We start from the raw sequence: 21338 nt of genomic DNA on the forward strand, positions 1-21338 counted from the left end.
ACCTTTGGAAATAATTGCATAGTTTTAACCATTTGAGTCCAGATCATGTTGGTAACACTGAGTTTTAGCAACACCCCCTTTTTTTGTGTGTGTGTCTGTGATTTATGGTTTTTATTACCTCCAACCGATGGATGCCTGTTGCTGACGGTGCATGCACACAGTGCGGGAAAACGCAAACCAGAGCTTCCCTCAAGCTGCAACTTATCACTTTGAGGGTCCAAACTCGACTCCTCAGAGCTAAACAAGAAACAGATGTCAGGGACTCTGGGCAGTTTCAGACTGAAGGGAAGACAAAATATGCACAACAAAGTTGCTATTCATTATATCTTCATTACTACGCCACTGGCAAAATAAAATTTTTATCCCTTTGAAGGATTGGCAGAACTTGAAAATGATTAGATGTAAAAGGAGCTTGAACAGGCAGCAGAGGGGAAAACTGGTGACATCACCACATGTGCTTCAAAGACCAACTAAACAGCCTTTCCAGAACTTCACAAAGTTCACTAATGTCTGTTGGAATTGCCTCGTGGAAGGATTTAAGGTCCAGTTTAATCGCCCGTGGCAGAGGTAAATGTCAGAGAGACCTGAATTTGGAGGCAGTGGGTTCATGATCGGAATATTCCTTCTGGAGAAAGTTTTGTCAGAGTGTTTGGTTGGTTTGCTACCTTGAAAACAGAAATGACGTGATCGATTTAAAAGCATCAAGTTTGCATGTGCTCCCCATACATTCACGGAGGCTCTGTTCGGTACGCCAGCTTTCTCACACAGTCCAAAAACACACATTAATTAGTCTCTCTGAATTGTTCTTAGGCATGAGTGTGTGCATTGCACGCATGATTCCTGTGATGACAATCTGTCCCTCTGCCCCTCTTAACACGTACAGACTAGAGATGAATATCTCTTGATACAGTCCTCTGATTGTGTTTTTTATCACATTTGCAATAAAAAAAATACAAATTAAAAAAACAACCTGTAAACGTGCTGATGTCACACGTATCCCACAACTTTGTGACCAAATCTTCAGTAGTTGTGTCGATCTTGCAGCAGAGGCATTAGGGGACAGACGGGAGCTGAATCGCTTAGGATTTAAATTTGTTTCCATGGTGACAGCTTTCCTCAACATGTCTCCGTATTTCCATCGGCTGCACGACTTCACATCACAGCGCACTTTGGTGTGGCACAGAGGTGGAAGGGAAGCAGAACGAGCCGCTGCTGCGCTCATCGTATTGAACACATCTCAGCTCAGTGCAGCAGGTTCAGGTCCGATGAGGGGGGAAGCAAACCGGTCCTGATCACATTAATACAGTCAATGCTCTGTGCGACGCTGAACAGGCTGATGGACTTCAAGCTACGGAGATTATTCAGGGCGGAACAAAAGAGAGAACATAAGAAACAGAAACTCCTCGAGAAAGCTTAGATTAATAACTATATATATATTAATGTGCGCTAATTTGTGTTGCCCTCTCTGTTAACCCTTCAGTGAATCTTAATTTAGTTTGTCAGATTCAAAATATTTAAAGGTTATCAAGGCTTATTAACATTTACATCTATATTAAATGCCTCCTTCAGACTGCTGAGCAGGGGCATAGGCCTATCCAATAAGTTTTTAAAGAGGAGTGAAGGGGGGACACTGTTGAGGTGGGGCATCACTGAAATAACACCCCCCTACCCCCCATCTAATCCGTTGACGTGTCATAACGGGGTTTTCTGAGCCGCCTTAATGCAAATCATGAGCGTTAAAATGCTCACGCCGGGTTTTACGCCTATGTGTGCAGCGACAGAGAGCTGCTGCTGTGCAGAGCGGCTCGCCTCATGGCAGCAAGACGGCAAAAGGCAAAGAACTTTTCCAAACAAGCCAAATACTCTGAGTGACGCTGGTGGACTCTAATAATGTGTTGAATTAATCTACGCCTGTATCTTATAACAAGAAGCTACTAATTTTGTCATGAAGTTCAGAGGTTTCTCGTACTGGCCACATTTACTTCAGTAACTTTTTGGTAGCAAAAGTACTTGTGGGAGTTTCACTGCACTTTTTCCTTTTACTTGACTAATATGAACTATTGCTACTCTTATTGGAGTAGATCGATTTTGCATTTAAAGAAACAGACTTCAGAGATCGCAGACATTAGATTCTTTCTGCAAAGTATGAGCAAATGTTCATGTGAATCTGAACGTCACTACTCTGCATTTTCTATGTGTCACTGTTTGCATCGTTGTTGTTTATTGTGTATTAATAAACACGGTTTATTGTACATACATACAACATGGTTATTTCATTTGAAAGATTACATAAGTGCTTGTATTTGTATTTATGTTACATTAGAAGCCTGTTTACTGTTACCCCCCTGGAATAGGCAATTGCCCCCCCAGCTGGAGGGGCTACCAGACGCACAACTTGAAAATCAAAATTGATATGAACATATATACATAAAAAGACAAATATAATTTTAATTAAAGCTATTTATCTTATTTTTTTATTTATTGTTAATCAAAACATATTATCCAGGTGAGACTTTGCCATCAGGGGGTTTAGTAGCTCAGACCTAATCTGAGCTGGTTTAGTATATTTGTCTAATCAGAGTGACTGTCCAAACAAAAAATGCTTAGCAATAAAAATAAATAAAAAACCTCATTGATGTCCTTTTTTTCCTTCAAATTATTCCAAAACATCATTGTAGCGATACTTATCAGCCATATCATTGTTTTCTTCAAAAGCCATAATCAAAACATCAGCAGCTGTAATTTATTGTATGTATCAAATTCTTATCTACCATTTCAAGCTCACTGTAAACTAAACACCTGCCAGATTTCACTAATACTCTCAGTCAAACAGATTCAAATCTGAGGCATGCAGGTGAATTGTCCTGTTTCAAAAGTGTCCAATGTGAGACTCACACTTTGGCACTCAGCTCAAAACGTTTCACAAACTCTGGCTGCTTTGTTTTATCATAAAAAGGATAATTGGTGAGCTGTCACAATTGGAAAAATGATGGGTTTCTCAAAGATCAACTGCGTTTAGCTTCCACGATCTCTCACATTCTGAGACAAAAAGCTTATGTTTAAGAACAATAAGTTTGCATTTGGTCTCCATATTTTGCTGGTGACATTGTGAGTTACTTCACAACTTGTCTTGTTGGCAGATCAGGGAGAGAAATTGTAAATGTGTTGCTACAGGACAGCTCTGTTTGAGAAAGCGCTGGCATTTTGGCATGATGTGACCTGCAGAAACTACCCAAAGTGAACAGCTCACATCGCTGCTGCAGGGCAAAACGACAATCCGGAAATGTTTGCAGCTTGTGGTTGCTTTGTTGCCCTGGGTAAGTAATCATAACAAGGTAACGTGAGAGGATCTCTCTGTCCCGTAATTAAACATGAGCATCAGCAGCCAGAAGGGAAGACAAAGCACCGAACAGAACATGCAGGACGCAGTGCACAGAAATTAGTTTCTGTGGTTTCATCGGTCTGAGATCAACAGAGTTACGACCAACCTGGATGTGTTTCACTTTGCACCCAATGACAGCTCAAGATAGAAACCCACTCCCCCTGCAAGCAGGAGCCTGTATGGACAATGGATGACCAAACCTGAATTGTTGGCAAGGCTATTTATAACAGGGACAAATGATGATTTACATTCCTTGTTAGTATCCACTGCATTGTGTTGCATTCCTACCCGCTCAGCTATGTCATATTTTCTCAAATTACAACCACAAGCCGCAATGTTTTCACAAAAATTTTAAATATAAAAGCATAACAAAAACTTTGTAGAACCACCTTTTGCTGCAACCTCTGCCAAAGACAAACAACGAAAACATTCAAACCAACTCAAGAAACCAGAATGTATGCTGCTTTTGTTGAATTTGCTTTATTCCGTTAACCTCTGAGGCCCCACCCTTGCCTATGATTGATTCATGCAAATAAGATAAGTCAAAATCAACAATGCACATTATTTCTTATACAAGAACAAAACAACCTTCAAAGTTCAAGCAGTACAAACCTTTCCCACCGTGCAACATGAACTCTTTAAGGTCTGGTTAATCCCTGAGATTTATAGAACTACAAACCAGCAAACAGAGTAAAATACGAATGTAAGTAAGAGTTAATAACACCGTATTCACCTGCTCTCTGTTTGTCTTGTTCTTTGTTTTATCTTAAATGTACAACTCATTTTAAAGCTGTTCATTCCTGCACTACTCTCACCTTCCCTACAGCCACAGTGAAGCCATTGTTTCATTTGTCGCTGAATGATTGATGGTGTCGGTATGTGTGGGGATAAGCCAAGGTGTGGTTGTGGTTTTTGTTTGGAAGCTTTGTATTTGCTTGCTCCGTTTTGCTGAATGAAGTAATCAGCGTTTCGCTTGCTGGAACAATCCAAGCCTCACCACAGATTCAACCTGATTTATGATTTCTTAAGTGGGTTATTATTGCGCATAAGTTGGAGATCAGTTTGCGGTTGAGGCAAGAAGATCAAGCGTAATTCCTTGTCACACATTTGCCTGCGCTGCACGCTCCAGTGACTTCTCAGGATGCAAAAAGCAGATTCGAGTCTGAGTAGAAAGTCCTATCCTGGCATATAGAAAGCCTCCCCCCTAGCCAACCCTGCTTGTCATAAAATGAAAAACAGTACGTCTGTAATGTGCAGAAGAATGATAGATATGCCCATCGGCCTTTACCTGGGTGTGGATCCCTTCTGTGTGGGCCAATACTACACAGTATCTCTCTACTCATTGTGAAGGTGAGTGTTAGTGCCAAGATGACTCACAGCCCAGTCAGGCACTTTTTACTTATTTATTGGCAGTAATCTGGTGTCTTTGTGTTCTGTTGCACGCTCTGCTTCCTGTACGGGTTTGTTCTGATGCCCTGCAGTGACCACACCTCACACAGGTTTCCATGCAAAGGCTGCAGAGATTTCACAAGTCTGGAAATTTACAGCTCCCATTGATGCAAATTAAAGTTGATTATTTTCAATAAATTTTAAAAAAGCCATAAAGCTTGTGCTTGTGTGGTGTCGTGGTAATGGTAGAGGTAGCTGCGAGTAAACTGATGGAGAGATTTTATCTCCCGAGGACCTGAACACAAATGTGAAACGCAGCGTTCTGGTTAGCTTGATTGTAAATCCTCTATAGCAAAAGAATAAAAAACATTTCTTCAGGCAGCCATTTGTTTTTACATTTTTCACATCAGGAGGAAACACTGAAATTAGAGATGCTCCAACCAGAGTTTTGTGTTTGAGGGAGTTTTTTTTTTTTTTTGCACCTGAGGTTGCTAGTCAGTTTTGTGCAGTTTGCAGCAAGCAGCTAAAATGGAGACCAAAGCAGCGGTGCAGAGGCTGTCTGGAGGAGGTAGATGGATTCCAATGAGTTTCAGCAAATTTAAGTTGCTTTTTGCTACTTGTGTACGTAAAAGAAGCTTGAGAGGCAGATTGTTGAGCTGCGAACTCTAGAGAAGATTTAATGTAGCATGCAGGTTTGCTTTAGATAATGTTTTTCACTGACCTGCACTTTTATAATTAGTAACTGGATTAAATGGGACCGCATGCGGTTATACGGAATTTAAATCTGCCTGCACTTGAATTTAATTGAATAAATCTGGATTTCACTTAATTATACGCATGTGGTAAAAATAGCAAAGGAAGTAAACCCCGTTCAAATACTTTTAGGGTTTCTAGTCTACTTAGTATTTATTTACTTTTTCCCAGTTTTCAGGGCATGGTGAAATATCTAGTGTGTGTTCTTGCACAAGTGAAGTTGAATCACTTTAGAAACCGAGAACACCTTATCATGAAGGGTGTATTTGATTGCATACTTGAAATGGTGTTTATTCTGGATTTGCCCTTAACAAATAAAGCTGAAGTGAGCTAAATGCTGTTCAAACTTCCTGTGCTACTAACTCTGGGCTGTGGTCTATTTAAACAAGTTAAATTGTGGGGTTCTGCCTTTTTCCTGCAACTTGATTGATTTGATGGCGTCTGTTTTCGTGAATAATGTCATGTTTTGTGTAAAGTGCTCATTACTTTAGCTGCCCTATGGGGCTGCAGCACCACCAGCCCACCCCTACCTGCGCCAGTGATCGCCGTAGTCAACCTAACACTTTAAAAACATCCTTCTTTTGCACGCAAAATAAAGATGAGTTCCTCTGCTTCAGCACAGGTTGTTTCACAACTGAACTGTCGATGGGAATGAGTTTCACCTTTATTGTTACGCAAACTTGACATTTTGACAGAGGATTATAGATGACAGCGCTGATTCCAGCATGTTGACAGAAAGCAACCGCACAAACGCAGCGAAGGGGAGGCGGACCTGAAACCACTGCATTAATCCCAGCGCTCTGCTTCATTCAACTCCGCTTTGACAAGAAATCTTTGATGCCTCCAGAATGACCAGCAACCCATAATTTTAGCTCTTAGAGCATTATAAATCTCTTTGTACGATCTATTTAATAAAGCAAAAAAAAAAAAAAATCCCTCCCTGCGTGCTTCTGTCAAATCATTTCCAGCATTAGCTTCGTTTCCTCCGGGACTTTTGGATGTGTAATAAAGCTTCAGTTTTATACATCCAGCAGATAATTAACTTACTGCCAGTAAACCAAGCTAATCATATTTGGAAAAGTCTCTTTTGCAGCAAAAATAATCTGTTTCCATTTTAGCAAATTCAGGTTATGCAACACGAAGCTGTGCCAGACAGTGTTCTCAGAGACAACAGAGACACCTGGTGGTCACAACTTACATTACATCAAAGTGAAATTTATGTTCTCTGAAGATATCTACTTTGGGTTTATAAAACCTTTGCAGTATTATTATATATTTTATCTTTAGTGACTACGACTAACTTACAGAGAGGCATGAGTTCCAACTATGATCAAAATGACGGACATTTATATGATCCCAGATTCACAATCTGTTAGTTTACAACTGGATTTTTGAAGTCGTTTATTTACTATTTTTCCAAAAGTAGAGCCCGCATAAAGACCAGCACATAAATCAAGTTTGCTGCATATGTCAAGACAAATTCAAAACACCAAAAAGAACATGTGGTCAGCTAAAAAACACAGGTTAATCACTAACTCGGCAGGTTTTGGAGGAGGCAGGCAGACTACTGAACAGTGTGCACTTGAGTGTCAACACAGGAGGACACAACTTGTCCATTAACAATTTCCTCCACGATGGTTTTCACTCTCTTCTCAATGTGGGGTTTTTGCTCTGCAAAGGGAATAAAAAGTCAATAAGACGCAAGAAGATGAGAAAATGTCAGGGATTTTGATACAGACGCATCAGGATTAAAAGGGTGAAGGGTTGAGATTCTTACCTTCAACTTCCTCTGTCACTTGCTTGATGATCAGAGCCCTGTGAAATAAGTTAAATAAGTAATGGTAAAGTATAAATACTCCCGTGAACAGGTTCTCTGATCAAGTTTGGGTAAAAATGTCTCACTTCTTCTGTTCATATCCCCCTCCCTCCAGCAGCTTCCTGTACTCGGCGATCTCGCTCTCCAGCCTGGCCTTTATCTCCAGCACTGTGTCGTGCTTGATCCGGTGCTCGGTCACACGCGTCTTCATCTTCTGCAGCTCCACCTCCAGAGCGGCGACGACCGACTGATGGCAGCTGAGCTGAGCAGAAGTCTGGTTGTTCCACACACAGATGTTCTTCTGCCAGCACTGAATCTGCAGGACAGGCAGGAGGAGTAGATGTGAGAAAGGGCTTCGCTGCAGGCTGGAGACTTGTGATGTGTTGCAGATTTCAACAGACTTTTATTTTCTTTTTGGCTGATTATTGTTGCTGAAATACTAGCGATACATCTGATGGAGTATTGGCCACAAGCTCATTCTTCCCAACTACATGTGTAGTTCTAGTCAACATGTCAGCCCTCATAAAAATCTTGGTATTTTTATGACAGAAACATGTTTTTTCCTCCTGGGGATATCTCACACAAGAAGTGTTTTCATTCAGGACTGCTGTTTGATAGTTTGCTGATTAATCTTGCCGTCACAATTTGGTTTAGATCTTTGACCAAAACTGAAGTTTACATCGACCCATCATGAGCAAAACTGTTGTGTAGATTTGAGGCTTTTTTTAAAAAACTGTATTTCTTCCAGTGTGGAATAATTTCACAGCATGACTGCTAAAAACAAGAATAAGGAGCACAAGTTTGAACTTAAATTGATCCACACACAGTCAAAATGACACAAACAAGCTCAAAAACCCAAAGTTTATTCTCTTGGCATAAATAGCAGCAGAAATAGACCTCCTTTAAACTGTTTGATGTTTTTGGCACGGATTTTGCTTTTCAGCATCGTCTTTACATCGCAACAGTTGATGGGGCTTTAGGAGGATTACTCCAGAAGCTTAATGATGGTTTGTTTTGTTTATTTCAAACCGGTTTTGATGGTTTTGGGATCGTTATCCTGTTGGGGCACGCAGTTCTCTTCTGGTTACCAAACCTTCACTCTCGGGTGAAATGAAATTGTTTGGGATCAACATGGGAACCACTAGGCTGAAGTCTACCAGTGAAGCAAGTTTCACATTCCCTGAAATAAGCGAGTGCTGAGCAAGAAAGAAGCCCGCGCTCCAAATCAGACCCCTTTAAAGTCGATCTTAACCTCATGTAGTCGAAAAGTGTTTTAGTCAGGAAGACTAAGATTGACCTGTTTGGTCAAAATGACTAAATGAACGTTTGGAGGTGTCAAAGTGAAGCTTTTAGACAGAGCTATACCAAAACAATACTAGCCAGAATTATGTTTACTGGAGGTGTGTGTGTGTGTGGGGGGGGGTGTGTGTTTGTAATTTTACAGTTTTTAGGGTAAGAAAAATACACAGATGTTCGTGTTTCCTGACCAAGATGACATGTTTTAAACAGAAAGTTTCATCCTGAGCAGAAATCTTGTTGAACTTTAATATCCTCCCATATTTTTTTTAATCGAGAGAAATTACCCCCACGAGTTTAACTTGTCACATTTTCCATCGGGGTGCGTTTCTGTCGATTTCAGATGTAAAAAACAAAACAACACAAAAGTTTTATCTTTTAGAGCGGGGCGTGTTTCTCTAATCATCTGCGGCTCACCTCGGTGTACAGAGCCTGGCGGGTGATCTCCAGAGACTGGTAGCTCCTCTTCAGGACTGAGGTCTGAGAGCGGTGCGTCTCCACCTCCGTCGTGTAGATGCGGATTTGTTCTTGAAGAGCTTTTATCTTTTTTAAACAAGCGAATAAGAACAAAATAAACAGTGTTTCGTTTTGTTTTCATGCATCTGAAGCTATCTGGTATTCCCCCAGCGACTCACCTTCTCCTGGTACCACTTCTCGATCTCCTGCTTGTTGTTCTTTATCACGATTTCGTACCGCTCCCTCATCTCCGCCAGGACCCTCTCCAAGTCGCAGGAGCCGGCGTTGTCCACATCCACCTTCACTTTCCCGGCGCCCGGCGTCGCAGCTCCTCCATCTCCTGCAGCAGGAGAACGAATGCTTTATTGATTCTCCACGTCCTCCTTTCCAGACGCTCTTTGGTTTGACGGCCTGTGGATCTCACCTTTTTGTGTTCGCTTTTCATGCGGATCAGCTCCTCCTTCAGCTCCTCCACGGTCAACTCCATGGAGCTCATGGTGAGGGTCATCCCGTCCCGGATCCCCCGCAGGCGAAACACGTCGGCCTCCACCATCTTCCGCATGTTCATCTCCATCTCATCCCTACGCGCCACATTAAATCCTCCTGTCAGGCCTTCTGGCATCCCAGAATCTCACTCATCTGGACTTTAATTGATTTATTGAACACATTTTTAAAAAAAAATTTTTTTAAGCTCCAACATACTTCAATTTGAAATCTTCTGCTGCCAGTTTGGAGCTGTCAATCTGCAGTAGCACGTTCTGGTTCTCTGAACAGCTTCTTGTAATCTGAAAGGAAGGAAAACAAGACCTTTATGTCCCGGGATCAACCCATGATTGGGCCGATTCTCTTCACGCAGCACGATCAACTGGCAAAGTTTCTGACATGAAGGAAATGTACTGGTTTGGATTCAAATCAGCCTCATAGACAATTCAGCCTCTTATTAAACAAAGCTGAAGCTAAAACATGAAATCTGTCATCTTTGCACTAAAACTGGAACTCTGGATCTGGGCTGGAAACAAATGGTAAATTGCCTGGTGTTATATGTAACACAAACAGGGGATAATATCAGTGGAAAGATGCTCTCAGCTGTAATTTATTACAAAAACGGTGAAAATTCTGTGCAGAAAACGGTTGGCGATTTGGCTCCTGAAATGCTCCTTACTGGATTTTAAGGCATTACAATATCACAACTTCACAGTAATTCTTGTCGAAGGGAAGTTGGCTGGCTGTCCAGAAGATGAGAGCTTTAAGCCTCTATGTTTATAGTGAAGCAGCGAAGTCAACATCAGTTTTAAACCTGTATCTTTAGCTTCCCAATAGGAAAACACAGACAAAAATATGATATTTGTGGCAGTTTCTGCTGAGGGTGTTAATGGAAAACAACCCTGAAGTCAGCTTCTGATTTATAGTGTCCTAGTGTGGAAACTAAGTGGCTATTTCACTGATTTTTATTTTTTTTCTTCAAGAAATCTGAACTCAATTTGATCATGTGTGTGTATTTTTATTATACAGAGACTTATCAAATTTTGGTCTGATTAATTTTTTATTTGAGAAAACATAAAAGGTGCGTTTTCAGGGCTTGTTTAGCCATTAGCAAAGTTTTAGATGAAGATAAACATGAAAACTTCAGCATTACCAGACTTGAGCCTTTCTACTACAGATTGTTGTAAACAAAGTTATATTTTTAATCTGGTTACTAAACTAAATGTGGTGTTTATATGACATGCTGGGCTGTTTTCCTATTTATTTTTAATACTTTACACAAACTAACATTATGTGCTGTGTGTCTTCTACATTTAAAACCATGATGCTTTCTCTTCTTCATTCTTGTGTGCAGCAAAGCGAAGTGTGAGCGGCACCTCTGCTTTCAGGTCACGGATGATGGAAAAGTAGTTTGCATAGTCCTTAGTGATGTATGAGGTCTTCACACGAAACTCGTCAATGTTAATCTGCAGCTCCCTGTTCTTGTTCTCCAGAGAGCGCACCTATAACACACACCCACACGCACACACACACACACACACACACACACACACACACACACACACACACACACACACAAACCGGGTCAGTCAGTTTATCACGAAATACAGAGTGCCATCATTTAATTAGACTGTTCAATCAATGACAATAATTAACACAATTTGGTCTGTTCCTTAGTGAAGATCTACTCTGATTTCTGTTGTGAGGAAAGATTAGGCAACAGAGCAACTTTCAAATCTTACAAAAAAACAGCAATTTTCTTCTGAAATGTCAACATAAAATGATGAATTTCAAGCTTTTCTTTAATGATTGAGATTTTGTTTTTTTTTTTCCCTTTGAAAGTCGACTTATGCTGTTTAAACAACCATCTCAAATGTATGAATGAGCTTCGGCTACGCTGTTAAATCTTGAGAAATGTTGCATCCCACGCTTCGGAGCGAATGGGTCTCACCTTCTCCAGGTAGCGGGCCAGACGGTCGTTGAGGTTCTGCATGGTGAGCTTGCCTCCGTTAAACACAGGCCAGTTGCCGCCTGCAGAGCACGAGGAGTTGAGGTGCGACCCCTGGGAGATGCGCGTCCCGAAGCAGCCGGCTCCTCCATACACGCTGTGTGAGTATCTCTGGGGGCCGATGCAGGAGGACTCCAGCATCCAGCCTCCCAGGGAGCTGGAGCTGAAGCCCTGCTGGTTGACAGGCATAGACATTATGCTGCTGAGCTGGAGGAGGCGGTGGAGGAGGTGCAGGCCTGCAGGAAGGACTGGACTGACTCTGCTGTGGACAGCTGGGCCCTTTATAGAGACGAGACAGCGTCAGGGCCCACAGCATGACAACCTGAGGTATGCACATAGCATAATAGAGATTTACAAGTAAATGGGCGTGAGGGGTGGGGGGGCGCATTTGTGTCAAAAAGGTTCAATCATCTTGTTCTGCAACTCAAAACTGACAATTACACTGATATCCGGCTGTTTGCTGGTGCATGGGGCAAACATGCAGGGCTCTGGGTGGTTTAAATCCTGTAATTCCTGAAATGTAGTAGGAGATCATATCAGATGAAGAAAGCTGATACCCAGGGCGTTTTAAGCAAAACACCCAGTACTATCATTGTGGATCATTTTTCTCTGCATATCAATACGACTTACTTCTGAATATAGGAACAAACCCCTGTGCATTTCAATGCAATTTTATGTGAAAATCAATTTTAGGTGAAAGACTGTGAAAGTGGAAGGACTAATTGCACTGAGACCCCTTCACTTTGACATGATTATTCAATAAAATCCAGTGCAAACAGCTCACCTCAGTAGACTCCTCATGTGTGTGACTTCACCTCAGTATAAATTCAAGTGTTGTGTGGACGACTCAGATGTTTGTCAGTGAACATTAGAGAACGAAGAGCATCATGAAGATCCAGAAACACAGCAAGCCGGTCAGGGAGAAAACTGGAGAAAAGTTTTAAGTCCGGATATAAAACAAAATCCTGATCTTTGAACATGTTCAATGTTCACAAAGGTTGACCAAATGGCTTCACAGTTACACCAGCAATTTGCTATTAGCTTTCTAAAAAACAGGCATTTTTCACATTAACGGCTGTGAAAAAAACCCCCAAATAAATAAATAAAAACAAAAAAGTGAAGACTTCTAAATATAAAGCATCTCATACTCAGTCTGTCAACAGCCAGGGAAGAGTTGCATATTTAACAGACATTAAAATGAAATCATGAGGCATGATTGGCTAATGCTAATGCCAGATAAACATTTCTGTCTCTAAGCGTGCAAATCTGATGTAGAGCTATTCACTCCAAAAGAGCTGCGTCTTTAATTGCAGCAATAGATGGTTCTACAAATTACTGAATACAAATGCGCACCACACTAATCAGATTTTGACTCGTAGTTATAAACAACCTTGTGTTGGTCCATCATATAATCTATAGTTGCCATATGACAAAGTGCTATTAACTCAAACTTGTGCTGTCTTTCACCTGAGATCTCATTAGAGAGTTCTCAAATAACCTGTTAGTGAAAGGCTGAATGTTTGGACAGCTCTCCTTTAGGGAAAAATCCAGCCGCAAACTGAAGGGCTGCTAGGCTGACATTCAGCAAGTGTGCAAAAAGCATCGTCACAGGGTCCAGAACCGGTTAGTATTAGTAGGATTGTAGCTAAAATAGAAATAAAATTATTAATTTATTGGTGAATATAATTAAATTAATTGGGGGGGGGGAAAAACAAAACAACAAGAGTAGTTATTTGTTTGACACCTTTTTCATTGTTTTTTCATGTAATCCTCTTAGCAACCAAGACAAAAAAATGTAATGTTTCATTCATCTCTGCAGTAAGTCCAGCTCGCACCAAAACAAGGCCAGTCAGACATCTTGTCTTCTTAAGTTTCTTTTTTGGTTTTGTTCCTGGTGAGAACTGAAAAGTGAGCAGGTGGACGTGAGAGCGAGGCAGCACCTGCTCATCCGTACGGTCGAGGTCACAGATCCGCTTTTGGCCAGACATACGCCTGGCTGACACATTTCTGAGACGACCATCTGGATATTTTATCCGTGAAAACAATCTAAAAGCAACAGAGAAAACTTCCTGCCGTCTTCACTGATAAAGAGGGCGTGTGTGCATTTTCTGAATGTACGAGTCTGATCTGGGAATCTGGTCCTGCGAGAAAGCTGACTGACTGTGGGCCTTGATGCGTGTGATGCTGCACGAATAGATGCAATGATTATTTCAGCAACGCAGAATTTAAAAATGGAAAGTTTTGTTTGGTCTTGGTGTAGCTTCTGCAGGTAAATGAACTAAAGGAATCTGACTTGCAGAGGGGGGCCAAACGCACGGAGCAGTTGTGCAACTTCACCGTCAGACAGGTGACAGGCTGGAGACCGTTCACGTCTGAAGGTCCTGAGTTCCTGCTGCTTTACGAGGATCTAAATCACACTGACCCACGGCGGAAACGAGCCACTCGTGAAAGAAAATCTATACTGAGTGTAAACACCATTAACGCCTTCTAATCTCTGAGGTGGCGTCACTAACAGGATAGCAATTCGTCACCCAGGAAGTCCAGCAGCAGCTCACTTCCTGCTGAGGCTCGTCGCCATCCTGCTGGACCCGGGGTAAAGATAACGAAAAAACTTTCCCCACAGAGAGAAAGGAAAAACACATCCGAGTTTTTAAACTTCCACTGTGAGTATTTAGAGGGAGCAGCGGAGGCCTGCTGGTCATTTTCCACACAAACGGAAACAAGTTTTCGCCTCAATGTCACAGAAGTTCAAAATCGCAAAGTGGGACGTCTCCGGGTCAATTTGACCCATCGCTAATTTGTAGTCATTACCATTTTGATCAATTAGTTGGATAAATACTCATAGACAAAGCTCAAAATCCCACAAATAATATCTTCCATATGTCTTGCATCGCAATATCTCCATTTCCGATCCCCGTTTGGACCAGTTGATCCACATGAACCAGAAGCCCTGATGAAACCAAAATCACTTTCCTCCTGAGGGTAAATATTAGAGTCACATAACTACCTTCCTGTAGAGTGAGAGTCGGCTATAGGAATCACTTTAAATTGCCAATTTAGAGAAACTATTCCAAAGAACATGGTTGGTAAGAAACGTCCATCGACAGGAGCTTTTTTAATACGACCACAAAATCTCGGGTGAAAACAAACCAAACTGCAAAAGGACTGTGAAGCCCAAAAAGATTCATAGTGGAACCAGATTTACAGAAACGAGAAAAAGGACAATAACATTAGTAAAAAAAGGAACTTTTTTTTTAAATCCACTCAACTCAAATGATCAACATTTTAACAGAACTTGAAAATAATTCATGCCCCTGTTAATGATCATCTTAAAATATATATTTGTTTTTGTCACAGTAGTCAAACCCTTGTTATAGCTCCTGAGCAGCTTTTTGCACGATTCAGGTGGAAATTTGATGGTTTGTCTTTGGTGCTGAGCTGCAGATCTTAAGACGGCGAAGGGGCTCATTGCCATCACCCTAATGCATTACCTCTGGTCAGAGGAAACAACTGGTAGAAGTCAAAAATCACTTTATTTTAAGCTTAGCCAATAAAGAGAAATGCAACATTTCAGTAAAGAAATATTGCATTTATACTGCAATTATAAAAAACAAACTAATAAATGTGTTTTTTATCAGGGTCTTCCTCTATACAAATTTAAATTTCAAACATTGAAAGCTTTTCGGGGTTTTTTTAGCTTTTTTTTTTTATTGCTTTGGTTGACATTTCTGTGTTTATGATCTGCAGGGCTTCTGCAGCTCCCTTGAGGCTGAACCATTATACTTGTATTGGCTACAAGCAGCTCTAAAACTTTATTGAATTTCTTCTTTAAACTCATCGACTTGTTTTATTGTTATTGCAGTGCGAAAAGCATAATTACGGGTTTTAAGGCGCGTTGTTTCCTTTACGCACTTCCTTCCCGAGCATCTGTCTCCCAATCCATCAAATGCCCCCGATGAAGGTTCTTATCAGTCTTTGATTTTAGGTGGTATAAAAGAGCTGACCGACTCTCAGGTCTGCAGCCGAGGCAGCATCTTTCTTCGGAGTGAACGTCCCATCCCATCCTCACAGGTACTTTTTATTTTTGGTATGCAATATCTCGTGTGCATTTCTAACTGATTTTTTCTCTTTTTTTTATATATCTTCTTGGTGCAGAAATGTCCAGAAAAGTTATTTTGGTCTTTGCGCTGTTGGTGGCGTTGATCGCCTCTGACTCTGCGGCCGCGCCTCAGAGCGCCGCGGCCGGACAGGCGAAGGGGGCGGACGTCCTGCAGCGGCTCCTGGCCAAGAGGGAGAAAGCGAGGGAGGCGTCGGCGCCCCGGGCGGAGAGACGGGCGCACCTGTCTGAAGACGAGCGGGAGATAATGACCAAGCAGGTCATGCAGGCCATCGCAGGTACGCCGGGGCGGCTGAGAATGTTCCCTTCTGATTATCTGATCAGATGGGTGAATGTGCGGAAAGTGATCAGATCTGTGCACTGAGGTGTTGTGTGTGTGTGGTTCAACGTAGGAATGGTTTGTTCACAGAGGTGATGAACTCTGACTGCATGTTGGGCCGCGACTACCAGGGCTGGGTGGACTTCGGACGCAGGGACGCAGCGGAGTGAGGAAGGACAGCGACTCTGTCCTGGTTTTTCTTCACCATGTACAGAAAAGTTGAGGCTTGAAAATGTATAAATAAAGATCTTTGCAGAATGATCTCTGCAGTCCGGACTGATTTCATCTTCACTGAAAGACATTCAAAGCCGAAATGGATGAAAATGTACGTTTTTTGGGGGGGTTTTTTATTCTCAAGTGGTAAAAGACTCACCGACAGAGAGCTGGCAGACTACAGTGGAAAGCAGTGCAGAGAAACAGGAATTTGGCATATTTAGGTCAAAAACTAATTACAATGTTGTGTTCATGATTTCTTCCCTTTTAAAGCCACAGTATCCTATGCCATTTTTTGCTACATTTGATTGCTCTGAATGTTCAAACATTAAAAGATTGAGAAATCACTCTTAATGCCCAGAAAAATGATCCTGATCAGACAGAAATCCCAGCGGTTTAACAGACTCCTGACGGTGTGAAATACAGCAGAATCGACATGATCTGTTCCTTTGTACGCTGGAAGTCCAACCCGTTCGCTCGGGCGTGGCTCAGATCGACACACAAAACAAATCGGAGATGAAAAGATATGTGGGAGGATGAAGGATGTCATCGCAGCGCTCCTGTATCAGTTTCTCTCAGTGTAGCAGCTCTAAGTTACAGGAAAACCAGTGCTTTGGTGCATCTGAATGTTCTTCAGTGCCACAACGTCAGTTTATACTGCATGTAGTCTTTTTTTTTCCTTAAATAGCAAACAAGAATACTACTATTTACACTTTGGAAACTAAAAAAACAACAAGTGATTACATTATTTAAAACCAGCGATGGAGACAACAGTAAAATGACATTCACCAACACAATATAAAAAGATTCTGTTTGCTGTTTTGTGTGTGTGATGAGAAGCGGTAATCGGCTCCTGACATGAACACTGGCTGAGTTCATCGCTCTACCCGGTTAACGTCTCAAGCGTGGCTCCTACACATTCGATGGCGTTCTGTTTTTTAAGACACGGGGTGCTGTGGTGGGCTGTGAATTGCACGGTGGGGGAATCTCATGGCTTAATGTGAAGTCACGCTGGTGAAGAGGGGGAGTCGGGGTGAGCGTGTCACAGTTTGGTGGGATGATTGTGTCCATCGGTCCCACGCCGGCCCATCATTCCCCAGGCCGCCACCCGGTGCAGCCCGAGGCTCTGGAGCTTCTCCACCAGGTTCAGGCTGAAGAGGCTCGACCCGGGGCTTTGGTCCGAGGACGAGCTGAGTCCTCCCGTCTGTGTCACGGCGGAGGTCGGAGGAGGCGGCGGCGGCGGAGGCGCGTAGTGCAGGTTGCTGTAGGGGTCGGTGGAGGCGGAGATGCCGTGTTGCTGCAGCAGCTCCAGCAGTCCCAGGGATGCGGTGGCGCCGGCGGTGGAGGCGAGGCTACTCTGGTGAAAGTGCTGGAGGACGGAGGAAGACGAGGCGCTCACGTCCTCACCGTCCCGATGAGGTGGCAGGCTGAAAGAGCGAAGGCTGCAAACCAAAACATTAAAAAAAGAAAACATGAATGCAACATTAAATATAAGCTTTATGTACGTGCATGTATCCATTCACAAACAGCAGCGTGCAAAAGTTTTATTCATATTCTCAATATCTTACTTCCAAGGAGCCACACCTTTAACATTCTTAAATTTTAATGTACAGCTAACTATAATTTAGCTGTTTGTAATCAGAAAATACATTAAAGTAATTACAACCAAATGTGTTTTGTTCATGGTTGCTAGTATTAATGTGCTGAAAGATCAAATTTAAAACTGATCGTCCTACATATTATTACAGCTGGACATATTATTAAATTAAGATAGAAAAAATAGTAATTTCATTTCATACATAAATCTATAGTAAACTTGTAATAAAATAACAAAAAAATATATATGAAAAATATAAAATTGAAATAGCCAAAAACAATGATTTATTAAAAATATAAAATATTTGTATACAAATCCAAAACATTAATAACAAATTATTAAGTAATACTTGTTGATGACATATAACAGAAACATTTTTTATTTTGTTATGTTCTATTTTATATTAGAAAACATTGCCTTTCTTAAAAACAATGTTAAGATAATAAAAACAAATCTTAAAAATATCTGTAAGAATATTGATGTGATTATATCAAAGATATGTTGCATATTATGAAAAATAGCAATATAACAATAACAAACATATAAATTATTCATAATAATAATAACAGCGTTAAAAAATGTAAACAAAGTCCAGATAAAAAGAAGAAATAAATTTGAGGGCTAAAATCAAAGCCTGGCTCCTTCAAAGGAAAACATGAGTCACAAAACAAACTTCTGCAAAACTGGTGACAAAACAAGTTTTGGTTATTTTGGTGATTCATCTCTAAAAAATGGAGAAGCGTGTTAGTTTGTTAAAAATAATAAGGCAGCATCTGTTTGTTTAATGAAAACTTAAAGAAAGAAAAAGCCGATTAATGCAAAATGACAGCCGAGACTTCAGTCAGCTTAGACGACTTTAACATCAGCAGTAAATAAAAAACATTAGTACACTGTGTTTAACACAGAGGCAGAGGAAAAATACTGAACTACAGTTAAAAGTTGTTTTTTTTAATGGGTAAAATGTGATCTATTGTTATTATGTTATTTATTGAAGAGAGAAACCTGAGAACAAGGAGCTCACAAAAAAACGCAGCTTGTGTACATTAGCACAATCAGGTTGAGAAAGTCTCTAGTGGGGGAGTTTTTATATCAAAGTCTGATGTATGATTTAACTTGTATAAATTAAACAAGTTTGTCTGATGAAATTTAACAGGAGAAACTGCAGAACTGATGCCAAACATGAGATGAAGCTTCAAGACAGCAAGGAGAATCGATCTGAAGTGGCTTGAAATGAAGAAAAGCGTCTGAACTGCAAATGGGTTCAGATGCTGCTTCAGGAATTACAGAGGGCTGATTAATAACTCACTGATTTATCCACTAAATCTGTGCACATTCATTGTAATTACATAATGGAGTAAACATCTGATCAGGGGTTTTAAACAATTACTTCGAGTTATGGGGTTAGATTTAATCTTCAGTCCTTAACATTATCAAACCTTTCACAATAACACATTTTGCTGAACAATAAATTGTCCCAGAAATTATTTTGATAAGCAATAATATTGTTGTTTTGAGATAATCTACAGGTAATATATTAATAACGGCATAATATGGTAAAAACTCAGCCCTCTCAAACACTTTTAAACTTTAATTGTATAATGAACCCATGGAACTGGAAGATATTTTCCAAAATAAAACACAACAAAAAAAAAACAATGAATAAAAGGGAAATAAAAACAACACACAACAGAAACTGTGTATAAAATAAATAATGGAGTCTCCCAGCTAAATTTCCCTTCAAAAGATATTATTCATTATATCTCCGTCTCATCAGTTTTTCTTTGCATTTGAGACTTGGGTGTCTGTCAAACAAACATATATGAACAATTTATCCTCAAATGCAGTTAACTGTTAGTGTTTCTGCAGCTGTAACTTCACATTAAGCTGTAGTTTAGCCACATAAACATGTGACTCTGCCTCCGTGGTTAATAGTTAGGATGCCAGCAAACATTTAGTATATGAATCAGTTAATATGCAGGCATCCGCTGGGCTCTTACTTTTCCCTGCAGGCTGCTTCTAAAGTTTCAGAATGACCCTCGATAGACGTTTTCTACCAGGGGAGGGGCAAAGAGGACAAAGTCAGGAGGGGGAAAACGGCAGGAAACAAGACAGGAAATCTGGAAATTTTGATTTGATATAAAGAGAAAAAAAAAGAAACATTTGATCAGCTGGCTTGAAATTGTTCAACTTTATCGAATATGAGAGTGAATTCGGTCAGAGGTGTGAAAATCAACAGACATCAGCAGCGTAACCTGCAGGGCTCTTACCGATTGGAGAAAGAGGGGACGAGAGGGGAGGGTTGGAGGACTTTGCAGGTGGTTTTGGGATGTGTGGGGAAGGTCTGAGGGAGGTTGGGACCCGATGAGGACGCTGACCGGTTAAGGGAGGAGACACAAATATTAAACCTCACATGGAGGAAAACCCACACATCTTTTAGGCTTTTAATAAGCTGAAGAGGATTGAGAAATTGGAAGATATTTTAAATAATCATACGTCTTACCCAAACCATGAGCTGCAGAAAACTGCGAGAGGTCAGGCTCATCCTCCTCCAGGTCGTTCAGGCTGTAGACGTGCTGCACGTCCACCTCCAGCTCCTTGAAGTCCTTGGTCAGGACTCCAGGACGAGGGTGGAGGATGCCCCCCAGGTTTGGTTTAGCCAGCTGCTGCCAGTGGTGCAGAGTCACTGAGCCTGATGGAGAGACAGACAGACAGACAGGACTGTCTCCAAACCGTCTTAAACAAAAACACAGATTACTGAGCAGATCCTCGCTTGGCTCAAACATTTTTCTATGGTTTTGTTTTCTGGATTTGTCACTTTCTGGATGGTTTGTAGTAATAAAGCACCACAATAGTACCTCTCCAATTGAAGTTCATGTTGAGAAGCACAGGCTAGTTGTTGACTTTTTCTGATGACACAAAATATGTAGCGTTTCTTTGATTTTTTCTTTTTTTGGACGACCTTAGGATTAAATCCAAACTTAGTGGAAACTAACAGCCATGTTTGCAACAGTGGCAGGTTTTGGGCAACGTTTCTTTTCAATGACAACACCGTAGCATAGTTTGCATTCTTAGACAAAACTGTCTGTAAGTATTTAAAACATGCGGGCCGTGAGCTAATTACACATAAGTCTGCATTCAGTTTGTTTTTTGCTTCCTTTTTTCAGTATACGTTCCTGACTGAGGTTAAGAAGGTAAATGAATAATTTTAAACTTTCAGTCCAAATATTTTAAAGGCAGACTTCCAAACAGTTTATTTTATTTGTCTAAAGATTAAAATGTTAATTGACTTCCCCTCGCGTTTAAAGTGAACTCTTGTGTGGTTTGAATGCGTATGTGGATGCCAAGCGGATTGAAGACTTCTCTAAAAGTGGGAAGCGAACTACAGCGCGGAGCATTCTGAGTAAATACAGCCTAAACAAACATACGTCTCTAGTGGTAGCGAGAAAAATGGCTTGTGGTCTTAGATCAAAAACAAAAGAGAAATCCTACAAATCCTAAAATCTGATGCC

General features: G+C 41.0%; 3 protein-coding genes across 3 annotated transcripts in view; 1 reads left to right on the forward strand and 2 right to left on the reverse strand.

Moving 5' to 3' along the window:
- Positions 1–6164: 6164 nt before the first annotated feature.
- LOC114145005 (keratin, type I cytoskeletal 20-like) lies at positions 6165–11793 on the reverse strand. The gene is given in 10 exon segments (XM_028018314.1): positions 6165–7195; positions 7302–7339; positions 7427–7656; positions 9054–9179; positions 9272–9411; positions 9414–9432; positions 9517–9673; positions 9795–9877; positions 10952–11077; positions 11527–11793. Coding segments are annotated over 10 exon segments (1278 nt in total). The 5' UTR covers positions 11779–11793; the 3' UTR covers positions 6165–7088.
- A 3548-nt stretch (positions 11794–15341) lies between these two features.
- On the forward strand, positions 15342–16925 carry LOC114145008 (cholecystokinin). Its single transcript, XM_028018318.1, has 3 exons — positions 15342–15654; positions 15739–15978; positions 16110–16925. The coding sequence occupies exons 2-3, from the start codon at positions 15741–15743 to the stop codon at positions 16187–16189; spliced, it is 318 nt and encodes a 105-aa protein (XP_027874119.1). The 5' UTR covers positions 15342–15654; positions 15739–15740; the 3' UTR covers positions 16190–16925.
- Positions 16363–21338, reverse strand: part of hap1 (huntingtin associated protein 1) — a 35872-nt gene continuing 30896 nt past the window's right edge. Inside the window, exons 14-16 of the mRNA XM_028018775.1 lie at positions 20330–20518; positions 20097–20199; positions 16363–17674 (exon numbers count right to left, since the gene is read on the reverse strand). Coding sequence (XP_027874576.1) covers positions 17275–17674; positions 20097–20199; positions 20330–20518 — 692 coding nt within the window. The 3' untranslated portion in view covers positions 16363–17274. The remainder of the gene's footprint in view (positions 17675–20096; positions 20200–20329; positions 20519–21338) is intronic.

This window comes from Xiphophorus couchianus, chromosome 5 (genome assembly GCF_001444195.1).
Source record: "Xiphophorus couchianus chromosome 5, X_couchianus-1.0, whole genome shotgun sequence".
NCBI lineage: Eukaryota > Metazoa > Chordata > Actinopteri > Cyprinodontiformes > Poeciliidae > Xiphophorus > Xiphophorus couchianus.

What these genes read in the sequence shown, in the direction of transcription:
- LOC114145008 (XM_028018318.1), top strand. Translation starts at nt 15,741, where the DNA reads ATGTCCAGAAAAGTTATTTTGGTCTTTGCGCTGTTGGTGGCGTTGATC. An exon ending in GGTCATGCAGGCCATCGCAG is followed by an intron (nt 15,979 to 16,109) that starts GTACGCCGGGGC and finishes GTTTGTTCACAG; the next exon opens with AGGTGATGAACTCTGACTGC.